This window comes from Loxodonta africana, chromosome 3, assembly GCF_030014295.1.
Source record: "Loxodonta africana isolate mLoxAfr1 chromosome 3, mLoxAfr1.hap2, whole genome shotgun sequence".
Lineage (NCBI taxonomy): Eukaryota > Metazoa > Chordata > Mammalia > Proboscidea > Elephantidae > Loxodonta > Loxodonta africana.
In genome coordinates this window covers 107,862,949-107,882,343 of record NC_087344.1, presented here as the reverse complement: position 1 = coordinate 107,882,343, position 19,395 = coordinate 107,862,949, and the positions used below count along the sequence as shown (strand labels likewise).

Below are 19,395 nucleotides of genomic sequence, written 5' to 3'. Positions count from 1 at the left end.
TACGTAGGGAATAGACCTGTCAACATAAGAGCAGTGAACAGTTAGAGGTTCTGTAAGAGACGTATATTTGGGGTATTGTCGGAATCAACTCCACGGCACTGGGTCTGGGTGGGTGGGCTATAAAGAGGAAGTGGATCAGTTCCATCCCCTTGTTGTTGGAGGTTTGCCGACAGACAAAATATAGGTGGTGTGAATAATCTGTGTTGTTCTGAGGCTATGAATAAAGTTTGAAACTTAGAAAGTGAGAGTTCTAAGTTTGATTCTGTTCCTAAATTCCTTGTGTGCTTATGAGAAGAGTTGTATAATTTCATTTTAATTAGTATTTTGATTATGAAACAAGTCACCACGATTTCATTTTATATCCAGTTAAATTTAGTATTTTTGAACATCTTCCCTTTGCTAAGAAAGCCTTATACTAAGTTCTCTTGGGGATATATGAGAAATATGACACAGTCTTGACAGACAAGGAAGGCATTTAGCATGATACAGAGATGGTGTAACAACAAAGGGCTTGCTCATCACTGAGTACATCACTGAAAATACAAGTGTTCAGGTTAGGAAGAAATTGGTGTGAGTTAAATATCAAGATTGGCTTTTTGGAGGAGGTAGGGCTTGATTTTCCCAGGCACCAAATGCAACAAGTAATGCTGACCTGGGGCATTGTGGTTAGTGACAACCAGCCTGGAAACAGTGGATGGAAGCCATAAATAACCAAAGGTTTTCAGAGGCTCATAGTATTCTTTAAGGGGTTTGCAGTTTGTATCTTCCACCGGAAGATTCTAATATCATAGTAGTCAGGAGTCTGTTTGCCTGAAGCCCTGGCAAAAAAGAGTTCACATTACAGAGTGAAATATGTGGCAGGTTTCCAGGTAAGAGTTTTCCAGTAAGTGAGGTTCATTTTCATTGTATAGCCTTTAGAACTGTGCTTTTCCTCTAAAAAATATATGTATATATAAATAAGCATGCACGTGTGTTTATATAGATTTTAAGAATGGACACTTTTTTTGGTGGCAACTTATCTTTATATAGAGCTGTTTTCAAATAAACAATTTGAGCCTGATTTTGGCCTTTAGTGAGACTTCTCCTCCAAGGTGTGATACCTCATACTTAACAGACTGCTTCCACATACATCATTTCCCCGATCCTCATATACCTGTGAGGCGGGTTGCTGTTGTGGATTATATTGTGTCCTCCCAGAAATACGTGTTGGAATCCTACCTTGTATCTGTGGCTGTAATCCCATTTGGGAAAGGAGTTTTCTTTGTTATGTCATTGAGGCCTTATCAGTGTAGGGTGTGCTTTAAACCTTATCATTTTTGACATAGAAGCAGATTAGGCACAGAAGCAGGCAAGCACAAATGGGGGAAAGATAGATTGCCAAGAAACCCAGGAATGAAGGGGCTAGAGAAGCTGAGACAAGGATTTCCTCCCAGAGCTGAGAGAGAGTGTCTTCCTCTAGAGCTAGTACCCTGAATTTGGACTTCTAACCTCCTAAACTGTGAAAAAATAAATTTTTGTTTGTTAAAGCCATCCACTTGTGGTATTTTTGATATAGCACTAAGAAACTAAGACAGTTGCCGTGTCTAATAGAGGTTGAGGGTATCCTCAAGGTTGCACAGTGATTAGAACTAGAACCTCTCTGATACCAGATCCCTTGCTGTTCACCCAACTACATGTATTTCCCAAAGCCATTTGTTGCCTCTCTCACTTTTTTCCCCACATTTGGGATTACGAAGTAGGGCTTTCTCATAGGACAAACTATTGAATGTGAAACATACCTCAGTACTGGTATTAGAAGTAGCGCATGTACAGCTTGTCCTTGTTGGTAGTTGATTGTTTATAAATATATTTCTTTCATTCAAGTATTTTCTGAGTGCTTATTATGTGTCAGGCACTCTTAAAAAAAAAAAGGACAGAAGTCCCTGTTTTAGCAGAGCCTGCATTCCGATGGGTTGAGATAGACTAAACATAAATTATAGAATGAGTGCTATGAAGAAAAATAAAACAGGGATGAAGAGTTCTGAGGAAGTTTTATTTTAAATAAAATCGTTAGGAAAGGCTTCTTTATAAGGTGCATTTGAGCAGACACTAAACTGAATGAACTGAGCAATTTGTGTGGCTCTGGAGGGAGAGTAAGGAGCCCTGGGGGCTCAGTAGTTAAGCGCTCAGCTGCTAACCAAAAGGTTGGCAGTTGGAACCCATGAGCCACTCCATGGGAAAAAGATGTGACAGTCTACTTCTGCAAAGATTTACAGCCTTGGAAACCCTATGGGGCAGCTCTGCGCTGCCCTTGTGGGGTTGCTATGAGTCTGGTTGGTTTGTTTGGAGGGAGAATAATCTAGTTGGATGTAAAGGCCCTGAAATACGGGAGTGCTTACCATGTTTACAAGAGCATCTTCTGAATAGGTATATACCGGGAAAAGTTGAGCTGGGCCTGGAAAGATGAGGACAGAGAGAAACAAAAAGCACATCCAAGGGGAACTCACCCGGTGAGCACAGGCACAGCTGCAAAGATCAGACTCTTCGGTATGAGTAGAGGGTAGAAGTCAAAGACTTTGGAGACCTTAGAAGAGACCTTAGAGAGCATCTGGTTCAAGCCTCTTATTTTAGAGATGAACCTGGGGCCCAGAGAGGCCTCAGGATTCGAACCCAGATTTAGACTGGTACTCTTGATCTTCCCACCTTACTACACCCTGCTTCCGTCTGAGTAGCAACCAGTGCTAAAGACAGGAATTTGAAATTTACTCAGCAGGTAGTGACAGATCCATACAGGTTTGTGACATAGTTGGTACAGCGGAGAGAATGTGGGGCCAGAATGCAGAAGACCAGCAACCTCCAATTCTGTCCTTGACCACTGTCTAACTTTGGACAAGTCTCTTTTACTCTCTTGCTTGCCCCCTTTTGTCATGTGTAGAGTGGGTTGAATTAGTTTTCCTCTAGGTGGGGTGCTTTCCAGGGCTGATACACAGTTTCTGAGGAGTAAGAGGCATGCCAGTGTGGAGGCTGCTCAGCTGGAGTCAGCTCAGCTGCTCCCTGACTCCTGTAACCAGTGCTGATAAATGCTCTCATCTGTTGGTCTTGCTTTCCTGACAGAGATGGGGTGTTAAAAACCATTTTGTGTGACAGCTGTGTAATGAGTGAAAAAGCCTCCAGCATAAATTGTTCAATGAAAAAGGAAGGTGCAAAACTCTTTCCTTTTGTGGGAACCAGCAAAAAATAAGAATATATATTCTTAGTTATCTAGTGCTGCTATAACAGAAATACCGCAAGTGGTGGCTTTAACAAACAACTGTATTTTCTCACAGTTTAGGAGGCTCGACGTCCAAATTTAGGGTGCCAGCTCTAGAGGAAGGCTTTCTCTCTCTGTCGGCTCTGGAGGAAGGTCCTTGTCTCTTCTGAGCTTCTGCTCCTGGGCGGTCTTCATGTGGCTTGGCATCTCTCTTCCCCCATCTCTGCTTGCCTAATCTGCTCCCTTTATCGCTTGTACGAGACTGACTCCTGACACACTGTACACGAATTCTGCCTCAGTAGCAACAAAAAACTAATTTCCTGGGATTGTAACCACAGCCATAGAGGTTAGGATTTACAACACATATTTTGGGGGGACACATCAGTCCAAAACACATACGTGAACCTTTTATTCACTTAATATTTATATAAACACTGGGAGAATATACATGAAACTAATAAAGTGACTAAACGAATAGCTTCTTTTATAAAGATCAGCACAAAGCTGGCTCTAATGAGGTGGAGGTTAAAGATGTCCCAAATGTCTTAAGTTTTCCAAGCTGCTGTACCACTCCATCATCTCTTAACATCAACTACTCCCTCTCACCTCACTACTCTCCCTCCTGTCTTTGGGTTCTCTAATTCCCTGCAAGGTCTCACAGAACTCACAAAGCATGTAAAAGAAATGGCTCATGGCGGTTGTGGAGGCTGGCAGGTCCCAGATTGATGGGTCAGGTGTAGACTTCTCCCTGACAGTCAGTCTGCCCAAAGGCACTCAGTTTTCTCGCTCCGTGGGCCAGGAAGCTCACTGCGCTGTCTCCTGCAGGCCTCCCCTTCTTTGGTGGTGTTGGGCTCTCCTCTTTGCTCTGGAATTGGCTCACTTTTAAGGCCAAACTGACCAATCCCTTTAAACCAAACCATTGCCGTTGAGTTGATTCTGACTCATAGTGCTCCTGCAGGACAGAGTAGAACTGCCCCATAGGGCTTCCAAGGAGCACCTGGTGGATTTGAACTGCCGACCTTTTGCAGCCAGACTCTTAATCACTGCACCACCAGGGTTTCCACCACTCCCCTTGGTAGGCCACAATTACCCTATCACACAATCACCTGGGTGGGAGTTAAAAGACCATGGCTAGAAAGGCCACAGACACAAGTAATTGATTAATCCACCACAGGAACCATCAAGTTTGTGTGTGTGGGAACTGGGTGAGTATAGAACAGGGATGGGAGAGAGACTTTTCACTATCTTTTTTTTTTTTTTTTGATTGTAGAATCATGTGAATGTATTTAAAAACTATATCTTATAAAAGGAATAATATGAAAAAGATAAGTTTTTTGTATAAAAGGTGACTATCCTTTGATGAATCTTAAATTTACAAGAACAACTAGGTGGAGGAGCCCTGGTGGCACAATGGTTATGCACTTGGCTGCTAAGGTTGGCAGTTCGAACCCATCGGCCACTGTGCAGGAGAAGGATGTGGTAGTCTGCTTCTGTAAAGATTACAGCCTTGGAAACCTTATCGGGTAGTTCTACTCTGTCCTGTAGGGTCACTATCTGTCAGAATCAACTTCATAGCAGAGGGTTAGGGCAAGTGGGACAGACCAATTTGTTGTCATTATTCATTGTTATAGGCTCTCATCCAGGATGCAGTCTGAAGCAAATTCACATGCAAATTGTTTTTCTCAAAGTCCCACTCTTAACTGCAGTAAGCAGAGGAGGGGAAACTTCCCTCTGTTAGGATAGGAACACAGCAAGAGGGCTCTGAAAGGTCAGCTCTCCAAGGAGGCAGAAGCTGAACAGAGCAATTGATGAGGCTGACACAGTCTTTAAGTAAGAAGTGGAGCCCCAGGACAAAAAATAATTAATATAAAGATTGAAAGGCAAGTTCCAGTTGTACAACTCATCCCAGCGAGCACATAATACAAAGCCTTGGCAGAGCATTCTGAGAAACCAAACTAATATCTTTATATATAAAATGTATGTGTGTGTGTATGAATGTGTGTATACACTCATACACATGCATATATTTTTAAGTTTGTTCAAGGTTTTCAAAGTTCTGGGTTTACCAGGGGTCAGTATATTCAGTACTTAGTTTTTGTTTTTTTAATTTCATTGTGATAAATATATATAACAAAAAATTGACATTTTAACTCCTTTTTAAGAGTACAATTTGGTGACGTTAGTGACATTCACCATGTTTTGCAACCATCACCACAATCATTTCCTAAAGTTTTTCATCACCCCAAACAGAAACTCGGTACCCTTTAAGCAGTAACTCTCCATTCCCCCTTCCCCCTTGCCCCTGGTAACCACTAATAAACTTTTGTCTATGTTCTGTATAGTCTATGTAAATAGGATCACAAAATATTTGTCTTTTGTGTCTGACTTATTTCACTTGGCACAATATTTTCAAGGTTTTTTTTATTCATGCCATAGTGTGTATCAAAACTTCATTTCTCTTTATGGCTGAGTAATATTCCATTGTGTGTGTTTAGCACCTTTTGTTTAGCCATTCATCTGTTGAGAGACACTTGTAGGTTGTTTCCACCTTTTGGTTATTGTGAATAATAACTGCAGTGAACATAAAAAAAAAAAAAAAATACGTAAAAGTATTTGTCTCCCTGCTCACAAGTCTTTTGGGGATATACCTAGGAGTGGAATTGCTGGGTCATATTGTACTTCCCCTGGTGGCGTAGTGGTTAAGTGCTACAACTGCTAGCCAAAGGGTCGGCAGTTGGAATTGGCCAGGCACTCCTTGGAAACCTATGGGGCAGTTCTACTCTGTCCTGTAGGGTCTCTATGAGTCGGAATTGACTCGACGGCACTGGGATTTTGGTTTTTTATAGCACTTCCATGATTAACTCTTTGAGAAAACATCAGACGGTTTTCCACATCAGCTGCACCGTTTTACATTCCCACCAGCGATGCGCCAGAGTTCCAGTTTCTGTACATCCTAGCCAAGCACTTAGTTTTTTAAAACGTATGTCTTCTAACTTTAAAACTTTTTTCTTTTTAACTATGTGTCATGCAAAAGCCAGCTTACTATTAGTAAAAGATACATAGTTAAACCAGATAAAAGTGGAACAGACATCAGTTGACTCATGACTTTCTAAAGTGCCAGTTGGAGCAAAATGTGTTTAAACTTACTCGCTGCTGCTTCTAAAAGGAATGTGTGCAGCACAAAGCCAGTGATTCACAGTCACAGGAATTGGAGCCTGGCTTTCTGGCAGCACACCCAGCTAGGTGTTCTCACGTAGGGACGGGAGAACAGACCCCTGCTGTAGATCTCACAAGGCCAGTACTGTACGCATTGGTATATTGTATAATGTCTTCATTATATCACTGGTTAAGCTACATGGGTCAGATAAGTTTTACAGGAAAAGCTACTGCACAAATCATCTACCTGGGTGTGCCTCTTACTAAGCATTTACTGACTAAAATGAAAAAAAAATTTAGGTCATTGGTTTGGCTACTCCAGAGTTATTAACCCTTCCTGGGTCACTGTAGATCATACAGACTGATTCTCAGATTCTGAATTATTCCTCCCACGTAGATACACGTCCCTTCTGCTTTCCGAGCCTTGGTATTCTTATATGTAAAACAAGTGGGTTGGGTCACTTATTCTTCAATTATGAACAAATGGATCTTTCTCTTTGCCAGTATATTCTTTTTGACTGATAAAGTAGCCGTTCTTAACCTTTGAGGCTATGCTTTTAAAAATAAAATCAAGTGATCCAGTTGGTAAGCCTGAGTGGGTAGTTTGGTCATGATACATGTGTTTTACATAGGTGGCAAGAGTCCAGTAAGCAGAGGTAGTTAGGATATTTGGGTTCTGATTCCTTGTCTGAGGGACAGAGCAGAAGTTGTGGCAAATGGTTACAGTAGTACAGGGGGTAGAGTGGGCCGCCTAGAACCACTGGCTCCAGGAACCCGGCCTGACTTTCCCCAGGTGGGGAAGGAACTATGCAGATCATTTGTACCACTGCCATTGTCTTCTGTGCTGAAAGTTTTCTAGCACTTTACTTTCTAGAATAAGGATTCAATTGTTTTTCTCAATAGTTTTTTGGAGAAAGAATTTCCAAAATATCATGGTATTATCATTCATCATCCCTTTATTACAAGGTCCAAAGACAAAGTAGTTGGTTTATTTTTAGACTTCATAGTAAGAAAGTAGGTATCAAAACACTAAGAAAATATGTCAGTCATGATTTGGATTTTATTTCAGATCCCTGTACGTTGATGGGAAGCCCTGGTGGCATAGTGGTTAAGAGCTACAGCTGCCAAGCAAAAGATGCAGTGCACATTGAAAGTCTATGCTTGTTACTAGGTTATCGTTAGTTGCCATTGATTCCAATTCCTGGTGACCCTATGTGTGCAGAGTAGAACTGTTCTACAGGATTGTCAAGGCTGTGACCTTTCAGAAATAGGTCACCAGGCATGTCTTCTGAGGTGTCTCTGGGTGGGTTTGAACCCCCAACCTTTCAACTGGCAGTAAGGCACTTAACCATTTGCGCCACCCAGGGACTCCTGGCACTAGACTGTTGTTGTATGCCGTGGAGTTGATTCCAACTCAAAATGACCTTATATGACAGAGTAGAACTGCTCTCATAGGGTTTCCGAGGCTGTAATCTTTATGGGAGCGGATAGCCAAGTCTCTTGATGCTACTGGGTGGGTTTGAACCCCAGACCTTTCAGTTAGCAGTTGAGTACTTAACCGTTGCACCACCAGGGCTGCTTCTCACTAGATTGTCGTTGCTGTGTACTGTTGAGTAGATTGCAACTCACAGCAACCCTGTATGACAGAGTAGAACTGCCCATTGAATTTCCTAGGCTGCAGTCTTTACAGGAGCAGATTATCAAGACCTTTCTCCCACAGAGCCACTTGTGGGTTCAAACCACCAACCTTTTGGTTAGCAGCCGCATGCATAAGGTGCTAAGTTATTAACCTTTGTTCATTGTAGACATTGCCAGGTAGTACCAATGCTTTCCTGCTAAGCCTAGTCAAAGTCTCATATTGTTTCTTGAGACAGTGGTCCAGACAGCTAGAGTCAGTAGATCAGCACTGTTATATAAGATGAAATCTAATTGTATCTGAGAACTAGATTTTAGCCTTGTTATTGATTATGTGGTCTTAGTGCCTAATGTCATTGAGATATTCCTTTTCTCTCTTCCATTGCCTAACTAAAAATCAGACTTTTAAAAAACTTTTCTTTTCAATTATTTTTAATATTAACTAAAAGTCTTACTTAAACCAAATGACTAATTTTAGGAAGCAATAATAGGTCCACATAACCTTTGCCCACTGCTTATGCTACAACCTTTTCACTGCTGTGGTGTGTTGGCCTGTGGTATTACATCACACTGCTAGCACCTATAGAACCAAAGCCTTTATTCAAACCAGAAGGAAAACCCAAGTACGCATCTTTGTATGTCCAGTCTGTAATAACAGCCACCACTCAGCCAAAATTAAAGATTGCAGGCCCTTGGCAGAGAGCCCATCTAGTTCTGTGCCACACACAGACTGACCAGGCAGCTCACCCTCTCCATAATGGCTCTTTATCAGAAGTTTCCCTAGAGACAGAAGTTTTGTTTTGTTTTAAGGATTTGTTTTTTCCTGACTAGCAAAGTACCCATTCACTGTGCCTTCTGTGTTTCCTATTTTAGGGAGAATAAAAGATGTGCCTTCAAATTTACCACACAGATAACAGTGGTAGAACTTTAAATGAGTAATCTCTTCTGTATATATAAATTTTATATAGCACATTTAAAGTATCTGCATTTCATGTTTTAGGTGATCTCTTATATGGAATTGCAAAGGATATAGAATAGTCAAATCAATTTTGAAAAACAGCAGCTTTGGAGGATTTATCCTACCTGATTTCAAGACTTCTTATAAAGCTATAATAATCAAGAGAGTGTGGTTTTGGATTAAGGGTAGATGTTTAGATCAATGGAACAGAGCAGAGAATCTAGAAATAGACCAATTATTTTTTGTCAAAGATGCCAAGGTAAGCAAATCAATGGGGAAAGGATAATCTCTTCAACAAATGGTACAGGAACAATTTGACATCTGTGTGCAAAAAAATGAACCTTGACCCTTACCTGCTAAAATATACAAAGATTAGATTGATAAGGATAATAGACCTAAGCATAAGAGCTAAAATTTTAAAATCCTAGAAGAAAATAAGAGAAAATCTTTGTGACCTTGGGTTGGGCACAGGTTTCACAGAAAAGTTATAAAAAGCAAGGATTATAAAAGAAAATCGTTAAATTAAACTACACCAAAATTGAAAATTTTTGCTTTTCAAAAAACACTGTTAAAAACAAGAAGGCAAGCTACAAAAAAAAAACAAAAAGAACTACAGATTGGGAAAAATATTTGTATAATACACATATGATTAAGATATCGTATCCAGAATATATAAAGAACTCTTACAACTCAGTAGTAAGAAGACAAACTTGAATAAAAATTTGGCAAAAGATTTGGACCACATATTTCATTGAAGAAGAAATATACCTATTGCTGTCAAGTCGATTCTGACTCATAATAACCCTGTAGGACGAAAGAACTGCCCCATAGAGTTTCCAAGGAGCGACTGACAGATTCAAAATGCCAGGCTTTTGGTTAACAGCTGAGCCCTTTACCACTACACCATCAGGGCTCCAAAGAAGAAATACAGGTGGCCAGTAAGCATTATGCTAAGTGAAACAAGCCAGACACAAATGAGTACATTCTGTATAATTCCACATATATGAAAATTCTTGAACAGGAAAAATTAATTGTAACAGAAAGTAGATCAGATGTTGCCAAGGGCTGGAAGTGGAGGAGGAGTCGACTACAGAAGAGAGGGAGGGAACTTTATGGGGTAATGGAAATATTGTTTATCATGATTGTAATCCTGGTTATATAATTGTATACATTTATCAAAACTCATTAAATTGTGCCCTTAAAATTGGTTTATTTTATTTTTTGTAAATCATACCTCAACAAAGGGAAAACAAAGACAGAAACATAAGATCAAATGTCTGCTGTCTGTCAAATGTTAGGAATACCATCAGATAAATGCAATGTAGGTCCTACCCTCAGAGAGCTCACAGTCTATAGACATGGTAACGAAATACTTGCAATTCAGAATGATAAGAGGCCTAGAGATAAGTACTTGTGAGGCACAAAGGAAGGAGTACTTGATCAGGAAATACCCCACAAAGTTGCAGCTTGAGTTTTGTTTTGAAGAGGGGAACAGGAATCAGACACGTGTTGAGGGGGAGGGCATTCCAGGCAGGGGCAGGCGAGCCTGAAACGGCATGTCATGTCTTATAAACCGCAAGGAGCCTGGTATTCCTGGAGTCCTTGGAGCCATGAGATTTATGTCAGAGTGGCATGAGTTAAAGCTGAACAGATTGGCAGAGAGATAAAAGGCGGAATGTTTCTCTAATTTGCTTATCAAGCTCATATTGCAAGAGAAACTATTCATTTGAGAGAAAGAATCTCTCCCTCTTGGGTGAGAGATAAGATGATCAATGCACCCTTTCATTTCTCTTCATTCCTTTACTTTTGGCTTAAAAAAAAATCATGCTTTCAAAATCAAGTGTTTTAAAACAATAATTCTCCCCATCTATGAACAGACTTCAGCTGAATTTGTGTAACTAAGGGTATCCTTGTACATTAATGTGTTAAAGGGAGAAAATATGTTTTAATGTTTGAGAAAGCCTTTAATACTAGCACCTTAACAGCCATCTGGGAGAATTGCTGAGGTTAGCCAGATGTGGCTGTGCCTTCAGGCAAATACCAGTTTCTTTGCTCTCACAGGGAGAAGTACAAAGTCTCCCCATATCACATTTAGGGAAGGAGAAAGCCTTCTGAAACTGCTTGTTGGTTCAACTCTATTTATATATGAAATTCTTGAACATCACTATCCTTGGAGTGACGTAGGGGAATGTATGAGTGTGCACCGTGGGGGCAGGTGCATAGAAAAAATTTTGATTATTGAATGGGATACCCGATTTTGAGGGCCTGCCCTAAAACTGGATGCTTTCTTGTGTATTACAGGCAATGGATTTTGAAGGCTGGGCCGACACTCTCTTTCTTCTGCAATTCACCCTCTCCTGTGTGATGGGGTAAGCCTTTGGTACCTTGTTAGCAGATAATTTTCTTAGAGAAATTTGTCAAATACCTGCCCATCCCTTCCATCAACTGTGAGGGGCGTTTGTTGTAGGGTCCTTCTGCCTCATGTCTCCTTAGTATCCTGTTCGTGTCTCCTGAGTATATTAAAACCAAAAAAATCCAAACCCAGTGCCGTCGAGTCAATTCCGACTCATAGCGACCCTGTAGGATAGAGTAGAACTGCCCCATAGAGTTCCCAAGGAGCACCTGGCGGATTCGAACTGCCAGCCCTTTGGTTAGCAGCCGTAGCACTTAACCACTGCACCACCAGGGTTTCCCTATTAAAAAAAAAAAAAAATTTTTTTTTTTTTCCCTATTACCCTAGGATAATTAACCCTCTAGATTTAGGTGGTTTTGCTTTCCTTAGGAATGCGCCCTCAGGGCTACTTAACTAATCCCAAAGTCATGCTGAGAAAAAGGAAAAAGAAACCAATCTTACCAATAACCTACTGTGTAATAAAGGAGACCTAGTGGTGCAGGGCTCAGCTCCTACCTGTAAAGGTGTCAGTTTGAACCCACTTAGCAGCTCCCCAGGAGAAAGACCTGGTGATGGGCTCCTGTAAAGATTACGGCCAAAAAACTCTATGGGGCAGTTCTACTGTGTCATATGGGGTTGCTATGAGTTAGAATTGACTCACTGGCACCTAACAACAACAACTGTGTAATAAGGACCATTTTGTTTCAACATGCGTTATTTAATTTTATCTCTACATTTGCCCATTTGACAGATAGTCTTGTCCCCTTACCTATGAGGAAGCAGGCTCAGAACTTAATTGTCTAAATCTGCACAATTATTAGGCAGCATTTGAATTTGGGGCTGTTTGACGCCTCCCTCCCATGTTGTCTTCCTCTTGGGAGAGAATATGTAGTGGGCAAGAGGGTATCGATCCTCAAACGTGCCTCTTCTCACCTCCATGTGATTTCCCTAATGCATTTTCCCCCCAGCCTGTCATTTCAGTTGAAATTTGTGAATGGATCTGGCACAGGCTAGGCATATTGTGAGTGGGTGCTTCCAAACAGAGTTGATACGGTGCCTTGGTATTGAGTCAGACTCGGAAGCCTCGGTGCAAACCTGGGAGTTCCCGCTGCAGCTGTTTTGTTGTCAGGTGAACCTGTATTCTCTTGTTGTTGTGGTTAGATGTTGTTGAGTCAATTCCGACTCATAGCGACTTTATGTACAACACAACAAAACACTGCCCGGTCCTGCGTCATCCTTACAATTGTAGTTATGCTTGAGCCCCATTGTTGCAGCCACTGTGTCAGTCCATCTCGCTGAGGGTCTTCCTCTTTTTCTTCAGGGAGAAGGACATCATTTTTTTTTTTCAGGGTCTCCCTTCTTTTTGATCTCTGGCTATAGCAAGGTCTGAGAGACCAAGGGCAGGCAGGAGTCACGTGCATCTCTGCCCCACTTGGGATGGGGTGGGAGGGACAAGTGTCAGGAATCATGGATATGGACTTCACACAAACAGGGCCCACTGAACAAATGCATGGTTCGTATTTACAAGAAAGGAGAAGGGCAGTCACCTGGGCTTTGTTGTTTCCTGGGGCAAGGCGGGGGTGGGGGGTAGGGGGTGGGGGATGGGGAGGGAGGAGGGGGTGGGGGTGGGGGGTTGGGGGGGCTGGATGGGTTGGCGAGGAGGAGCCTGAGGAGAGAAAGTGGCTGGGCTCCATTCAGAGGACCTGACAGCAACAGCCCTGAGCCCCTCCCCCATAGGCCTTCCACCAGCCACTCCCCTCTGGGCCAGATCAGGGGGCTGGGGGAAAGGAGGGGGGACCCTTTCTTTTAGCAGCCTCCTGGTAACATGTCCAGAGTACATGAGATGACTTTCCATCCTTGGTTCTAAGGAGCATTCTGGCTGTACTTCTTCCAAGACAGATTCTCTTAAATTAGTTCTAATTTGGCTTTCTTCTATCCTTAAGGATTTTTCTTCTCTTTACCTTGGCCCAAAGGTCAGGGAGGTATACCTCTGAACTGGGGTCTGTAAACTCCGAGCTTTCAATGGTTTAAGTAAATTAGTAGGAAGCATGATCTGAAAAAAGTATTCATGATTATGAATGATGTTTTCAGGATTTGGGTGCAGGTACAAACAAAAAAATCCATTGCCATCGAGTAAACTCCAACTCATAGCGACCCTATAGGGCAGAGTAGAACAGCCCCATAGAGTTTCCAAGGAGTGCCTGGTGGATTTGAACTGCCAACCTTTTGGTTAGCAGCCATAGCTCTTAACCACTGTGCCACCAGGGTGAGGGTAGCAGGGAAGAATACCTGGCCAGAAATGGACATGTGTTTCTCTTTAATGAAATTTTAAAAAATCTCTGACAGCCTTAGAAGCTGCAGTACAAGCAGCAGGGAGGTGGGGAAAGCTCACAGTTGGTCAGTGACTGGAATGTGCCAGCACTGGCCAGTACTGGTTGTTTTTCTAAGCAAAAAGGTCAGCAGTTCGAACCCACCATCCACTCCTTAGAAACCCTATGGGGCAGTTCTCCTGTGTCCTATAGGGTCGCTATGAGTTGGAATCGACTTGACGGCAAGGGTTTGGTTTTTGGTTTTTTTTTGATTGGAGATTATTATAAAGTAAGCCAGTGGATCCTACATACAAAATACCACTTTCTTCTTTCCAGGTTTATCTTGATGTACGCCACAGTACTCTGCACTCAGTATAATTCTGCTCTTACAACTACAATAGTTGGCTGTATTAAGGTGAGTTGAAAAAACAGTTTTTTTTTTTGGTGTCTGGGTATCTGAAAATGATCTCTGTAAAGTAAGAATCTGGCTATGCTCGGACGCCCCATAATCCGCATCTCCTCACCGAATGTGTTGATAGTTTGACAAATGGTGGTGCTTGTTTCTGAGACAACATTTAAGAACTTGGGGGAGGTACAGTCTCTACTTTCAGGCAACTCAGCTCAGAGGGGTGTGGGAGGAGAATGTGTTATCTTAGAGCAGAGGAGGAAGGACCATCAGGCTTGTATCTCACAGGGCAATGAATAGCTTGGCAGTGATAGGCCTGTCCCTTTAACCCCCGGTGAGGCACGTTCTGTTCTCTGCCTCACTGAATTCTAGCTGTTTTGTAGGGAAAGGATGCCTGCCAGAAGCTAATCAAGGGAGTTTTCCTATGCCTGAGCCAGACTTTAAATGGCCCACTTTTAAAAGCTGTGTCTGCATTCCCAGTGATGTCATTTCCTCTTGATCCATTTCATTGGAGGGAGGCTCATTTGTCTCCAGCTGAGAGAGCCAAGGTAATATGCTGAAGTTAGTGCCTTGAAGCTGGGCCCTCTTTAATCTGACTTTGTGATTCTATTACTTTTAAGATCCAAGAGGCCATCTGTTGCTGTCAAGTCAGTTCCAGCTCATAGCAATCCTGTAGGACAGAGTAAAACTGCCCCATAGGGTTTCCAAGGAACAGCTGGTAGATTCAAAGTGCCTACCTTTTGGTTACCAGTTGAGCTCTTGACCACTGCACCATCAGGGCTTCCAAGAGGGCACAGCATGGTTGAATTCCAAATGACTTTGCAAAGGAGGTTTGCTTTTTAAAAAAGGCAAGACAGAGGTCCTTGATCATTTGGGGAAAAGGGTGCAGTTGCCCTTGTGATGTCCCTTCTAATACCCCATCAGTCAGTAGGGAGGGACGGGGTTGCAGAGGTAAAGTTTTTACTGCTCTGCTGTGTTTCCCACTGCAATGCTCCAAATGGAGTGGTGCCCACCTGACCTTATTTTGGAAACTAGATTTGGATTAAAGCTCTAGAAGTTCTGTGGCTTCAGATAACGGAATTAGAATGTTTGCTGTGAAGAGGATTCTAAAATAAGCTATATAACAAGTCAATTGTGTGAATTGCCCAGAAAGCTGGAGGCAGTTTTAGCCCCCAAATTAGCTCTCAGCTGTGTTTTGGTTTTGTAGCGTGATTGCTTCAAGAGCAAAGTGGGTTGCATGTATCTTCAGAATAAGAGCAGCAAAAACACAAGAGACAGGGCAGTTGGTACCACACTCTTCAAGGAAGAGGATGGTGCCAGAAATCCTGTGTTTAATTTTAACAATTAGACCTACTTGCATGGACTCTCTCTTAGTGTTCTTACTTTTGTCATTATCAGTATTGGGTACAAATACAGTCATTCTCTTATTAACGTAAAGTCCAGTACCTTTCTTTTGATATATCCTCTTCTTCACAGGAGTCCAGGAACCCCAGGGACTTATTTAATCTAAAGGGATCCAAACTCTGGAGGGAGGGAAAAACTGTATTTTCTAATTAGTTCATTGTTAGTGTTGCTTCCCATTAGTTCACGCGGTATCGCTGTTGAACGATGTCTTGCCCCTTTGGACAAATGGGAGTCTGCTGATGCCCTTGCTGTTTCAGATTCTCACAGGCCTCAGTGGAACTTTTTACACTGGCCTCTATCTTAGTCACCTAGTGCTCCTACAACGGAAGCACCACAACTCGGTGGCTTTAACAAACAGAAATTTATCTTCTCACAGTTTAGGAGGCTAGAAGTCTGAATTCAGGGCGCTGGCTCTAGGAGAAGGCTTTGTTTCTTTGTTGGCTCTGAAGGAAAGGTCCTTGTCTCTTTTGAACTTCTGCTCCTGGGCAGTCTTCATGTGACTTGGCATTTCTCTTCCCCCATCTTTGTTTGTTTGCTTTGTCCTTTGCTCAATGTGTTTTTATATCTCAAAGAGATTAAGACACACCCTACAGTAGTAATACTGCCTCATTGACATAACAAAGAAAACCCATTCGAGCTGCCAGTATAGATTCCTCTTTGCTTCCTTGGAAATTTCTGCTTTGGGGGGTTGGTGCCCTTTCCTGACAGCAAGCCTTGGTTAAGATCCTCTAATACACACCTTCAGGTTTTCTAACTTCTGATTTTGAGCAACAGGGTTTGGATTCTGTGACCTTTCTCACTCTGAACTTTCTGGGCAGCTTATGCAAATTGGGAGCCCTGGTGGCCCAGAGGTTAAGAGCTTGGCTGTTAACCAAAAGGTTGGCAGTTCAAATCCACCAGCAACTCCTTGGAAACCCTATGGGGCAGTTCTACTCTGTCCTATAGGGTCACTGTGAGTGGAAATCAACTTGACAGGTTATGCAAATTGATCCAGCCTCTCTCTCTCTCTCTCTCTTTGTCTTTCTTTCTCTCTCTTTCTGCATTCAAAGGAGGGGCAGCTTTTTCTCATCATAGGGCAAAAAAAAAAAGAGGTCCTGTTACAGAGTTTCCCCAGTTGCCAACTGACCTTATTCGCTGTTGCATATTTAATTTTATTTTTTCCCCCTCTAATAATAAGAAGGAAACCCTGGTGGCATAGTGGTTAAAGAGCTATGGCTGCTAACCAAAAGTTCGGCAGTTGAAATCCACCAGGTGTTTCCTTGGCAACTGTACTCTGGGGCAGTTCTCTGTTTGTCCTATAGGGTTGCTATAATAAGAAAATCTGCTCTAAGGAGCTTGTAGACTCCATCCTTAGGCCTGGAAGAGGCTGATGTGATTTTGAATACTTTTTCTCAGGGTACATCATTATAAAATTTTTTTGGAATTTTTTTTTTTTAACCTTTTAGAAATACTTTAGCACTTTACTTTCTGCTTCATAGACATAATCTACTAGAGCCCAGGTACTAAAAAATGTTTGAGATTTAAAATTTGTGGCCGTTGTAATGGAGAGCAGGGCAGTAACATATGAGGAGAGGTTGGGGAGTATTTGAATAGTAGTTCAAACTTTGAAACTTTTGTTTCACTTTTACTGTCTGAGGATAGTCAAAAGGGAGCCTGATAAGCAGAAGATGTTTGCACCTGGGAATTTAAAGGAGTCAGAGAGGTGTAATGCTTACAGATGATTTCCCGTATGTTTTTAGACTACCAAGAAAGATTGTTTAAAAACAGTTTTCATGCTGGTAAAGCCCCCACCATCCCTTTTTTCCTGTTGAAAAAGAGGGAAAGATGCTTGCAGTCTTTCCTACTTCGGCCTCCCCTCACAAGTCAACAGTTGCTCAATGTGAGCAACTTTTGTCCAAGACTGTCAGGTGTGCCTTTGTGTTTCCTACTCCAGTTATAGCAGTGTTTCTCATTTAGGTTTATAATGTCAGCCCATACTAGTGGGCAGGAAAGTTTGGTAACTGTTGATATTCTTCAGTATTGGTGAAAGCATTTGCCTTCTGGAAGGATAGCTTGGGAAGAGGCTAATGTCATTGTTTCCTTCTTAGCGTTCTTTAAGGACAGGTATTTGGGTCACTTAGTGTGAGTGAGTTTATGTGTATATTTAAAAAGCTCAGTTAAACTTATGTAACAGTATATTGTTGCTTTTCTTTTCAGAATATATTAATAACTTATATTGGAATGGTCTTTGGTGGAGATTATATTTTCACTTGGACAAACTTCATTGGTTTAAATATCAGGTAAGTGAAAATAATTTAAATGTAACCACTTTGACAAGTGGGATTTGGGTACACAGATAGTGTCACAGTAAGTTTCGGCTATTAATTTAGTGGCAGATTTGTTAATTTATTAAACAAATTGCCTCTACATAATGCTTTTCAGGAAAAGGGGAGAAAGAATTATCCGCACAATATTGGGGAAATCTTTTCCGGAAGTTGAGTTCCCTTTATTTAACCTTCAGAGAACAGTCATTTATTATCCTAGATGGCAGTAAGGCGTTTTCAAGAAAATTCAGAGCTAAAGAAGAATACCAAAAAAAAAAAAAAAAAAAAAACTCAAACCCATAGCTGTTGAATTGATTCCAAATACCAGCTCTGTTAAAACTGCTGTATGTGTGTCTGACCTTGAGCGTATTACTTAGTTTCTTTAGACCTTACTTGTCTTCAGTGTAGGGGTGAATTATATTATATCCTAGATCTCTTTCAGTTCTAGAATTCTGAATGATATTTAAATGATCATAAAAGCCCAATTTATGCTTGTTTTTTAAGTCTTTTTTGAAGAGCAAAATTTTTAAATTTTGATGAATTCTGATTTATCACTTTTTTCTTTTATGAATTCTGCTCTTTTAGTGTCTTAGCTAAGAAATTTTTGCCTACCCCAAGGTCACAAAGATTTTCTTTTAGAAGTTTTATAGTTTTAGGTTTTACAATTACATATATGACTCATTTTGGATTAATTTTTACATATGCTGTGAAGTTTGTATCATGTTCTTTTTTTATTATTAGTACAGATGTTCATTCGTCCCAGCACTTTTTGTTGAAAATTTGATCCTTTTACTACTACCCAAAAAAAAAAAACCACTGCCGTCGAGTCGATTCCGACCCATAGCGACCCTATAGGATAGAGTAGAACTGCCCCATAGAGTTTCCAAGGGGCGCCTGGCAGCTTTTAACTGCTGACCTTTTGGTTAGCAGCCGTAGCACTTAACCACTGCGCCACCAGGGTTTCCTCCTTTTGCTACTGAAATGTCTAATTCCTCATTGCTCTCTTTTGAGGTTCTTTTATTACCACCGTTTTATAAACAAGGAACTTAAGGCCTAGAGAAGTTAAGTGACTTGAATGCATTCTGAGGATGTCTTTTTGAGCTGTTTTTGTATGCCAGGCATTATGCTCTTAGACATGCACACGACCACAGATCTGCCATGGTCACATAGCTAACAAGTCACGTGCAAGGATTTTAACTCTGTTGAGTTAGACTCTAGAGCCTGAGTTCTCACCCCCTTAATACGTTGTTGTTGTTACCTGCCATTGAGTCAGCTCTGACTCGTGGCAACCTTATGTATAACAGAACAAAAGGTTGCATGGTCCTTCGTCATCTTCACGATCATTGGTACATTTGAGTGCATTGTTGTGGCTATTACGTAGTGCTCATCTTCCAACCCTATGTTGGACAGTATTCTGTTGTGATCTATAGGGTTTTCATTGGCTAATTTTCGGAAGTAGATTTTTAGGCCTCTCTTCCTAGTCTGCCTTAGTCTGGAAGCTCCACTGAAACCTGTCCATGATGGGTGACCCTTCTGGTATTTGAAATTCTGGTAGCATAGCTTCCAGAATCACAGCAACACACAAGCCACCACAGTATGATAA

General features: G+C 41.5%; 1 protein-coding gene across 2 annotated transcripts in view; it reads left to right on the top strand.

The window, feature by feature from the left end:
- The window catches only part of SLC35D1 (solute carrier family 35 member D1), a 46,133-nt gene that overhangs the window by 14,151 nt on the left and 12,587 nt on the right, over positions 1-19,395 (top strand). The window contains exons 9-11 of one of the 2 annotated variants that reach the window (XM_003411247.4): positions 11,280-11,347; positions 14,016-14,094; positions 17,686-17,768. In XM_003411247.4, the coding sequence (XP_003411295.1) occupies positions 11,280-11,347; positions 14,016-14,094; positions 17,686-17,768 (230 nt within the window). The other variant, XM_023549488.2, reaches the window with a different exon arrangement.